Source organism: Garra rufa, chromosome 7, assembly GCF_049309525.1.
Source record: "Garra rufa chromosome 7, GarRuf1.0, whole genome shotgun sequence".
Lineage (NCBI taxonomy): Eukaryota > Metazoa > Chordata > Actinopteri > Cypriniformes > Cyprinidae > Garra > Garra rufa.
Genome location: NC_133367.1, coordinates 35,383,763 through 35,385,289, shown reverse-complemented (window position 1 = coordinate 35,385,289; position 1,527 = coordinate 35,383,763). Strand labels below are relative to the sequence as shown.

Sequence of the window (1,527 nt, the reverse complement as noted above, 5' to 3'; positions counted from 1 at the left end):
ATACCTTGCCATTAGTTACAAGTAAAAAACAGTTTTCATTTTGAAATTGTTCAAGTGCCACGTTTACAATTAAGTGCTTCGTATGAAAAACACTAAATACCATGGGACAAAGGTATGTTTCTGTAAACTGAGACAAAATTTGAGACCGTCAATGCCATGTGATTAAAGCTAGCATTAAAGCTAACAGCTATATTTTACTACAGTTTCCCATTAGGTAGCATGAATTATATTCATTACAGATGAGTATATTAATATCCATTGTCATAAATTGGTACACCATTGTTTTGAAAACCAATTGGTTAGAAGGTTTGAATGTCGTTTGGTTGTTCGGTCGAGCTTTACAGGTAGCTGGTTAGGTAGGCCAAAGACAGAACGGCGTAAGGTGTTTGGATCAGATTAATTGTTACTTTTTGCTGTTATTCCTAGTGTATACTGTTATTAAGCAATAATGTTAAGTAATCATAATAATTTATTGTTTAATTATATTGAATTATTTCTGTACATAAGTAAAAAGCTCATTTTGGTTCATTGCTGGTCCACATGATAATTCTAGACAAGACATCCTAACAACATTTGGTGCTGGATTGAAAATAAGCTGCTGTTAATAACATTTTAACTAAAATGCAAAGAGATGTACAGTATTTAGAATGACATAGACCTCTTGAATGACAGGAAGAACATGATTCACTGTGTCGACTATGGAGGTCAAACTAGTAATTGAAATAAGTGTGAATTTTGGTGAGATATGGAGGTTAAAAGTAAATTAGCAAACTGCTGATATTTTTTTTTCTTCCTACAGTTGGTGGTACATCATCATCTCTGTGTTTCTGCTACATATCACAGGTGAGAATTAAACCATTTTAAATTAAATTTATGTCACATGCAAAATGATAAACGTTGTGTTTGCTGTTTTTATTTTAGGTTCTGTTTTTGCTCCCGTGGGGGTTACAGTTGAAGGTTTTGTTGGAGACTCGACTGTCTTGCCTTGTTCTATACCTGAAAGTGAGGTTCAAGACAAAATAGAAAAAATCAATGTACTATGGAGAGATGACGAAGGCAAGAATGTGTTTGACATCATTGGAGGCAAAAGAAAAGTTGAAGAGCAAGATCCAAAGTACAAGAACAGAGTTAAAACGTTCCCTGAGGAGTATAAGAAGGACAACTTCTCCATCAAACTCAATGGCCAACAATTAACTGATGCAAGAAATTACCGCTGTTACATCACAAGGAGCATTACGCCACAAGACACATTTCAAAAAGAGGTCATCACAATGCTCAATGTCAAAGGTGTGTATAATCTGAAGTTTATTAAGTGAAAAAGTTTGGTAAGTTGTAAGTGACTGCTCAAACTAATGTTACACACTTTGCCATTGTCGTTTTGTCTCCCAGAGAAACCAAGAGGAAGAGGAAAACGTGGAGAACCACCATCATCTTTGCTGTTACTCAGTTTTCTCTTAACTGGGATTCTGCTTTTTATCTGAACAATAATTAGTTTAGCTCTGTAAGCTAAGTATTGTCATTTTTGGG

The 1,527-nt window shown here is 34.7% G+C and overlaps 1 protein-coding gene across 1 annotated transcript in view; it reads left to right on the top strand.

Moving 5' to 3' along the window:
* The window catches only part of LOC141338140 (sentrin-specific protease 7-like), a 29,438-nt gene extending 28,122 nt beyond the window's left edge, over positions 1–1,316 (top strand). The window contains exons 13-14 of the mRNA XM_073843700.1: positions 800–843; positions 922–1,316. Coding sequence (XP_073699801.1) covers positions 800–843; positions 922–1,316 — 439 coding nt within the window. The remainder of the gene's footprint in view (positions 1–799; positions 844–921) is intronic.
* The last annotated feature ends 211 nt before the right edge of the window (positions 1,317–1,527 follow it).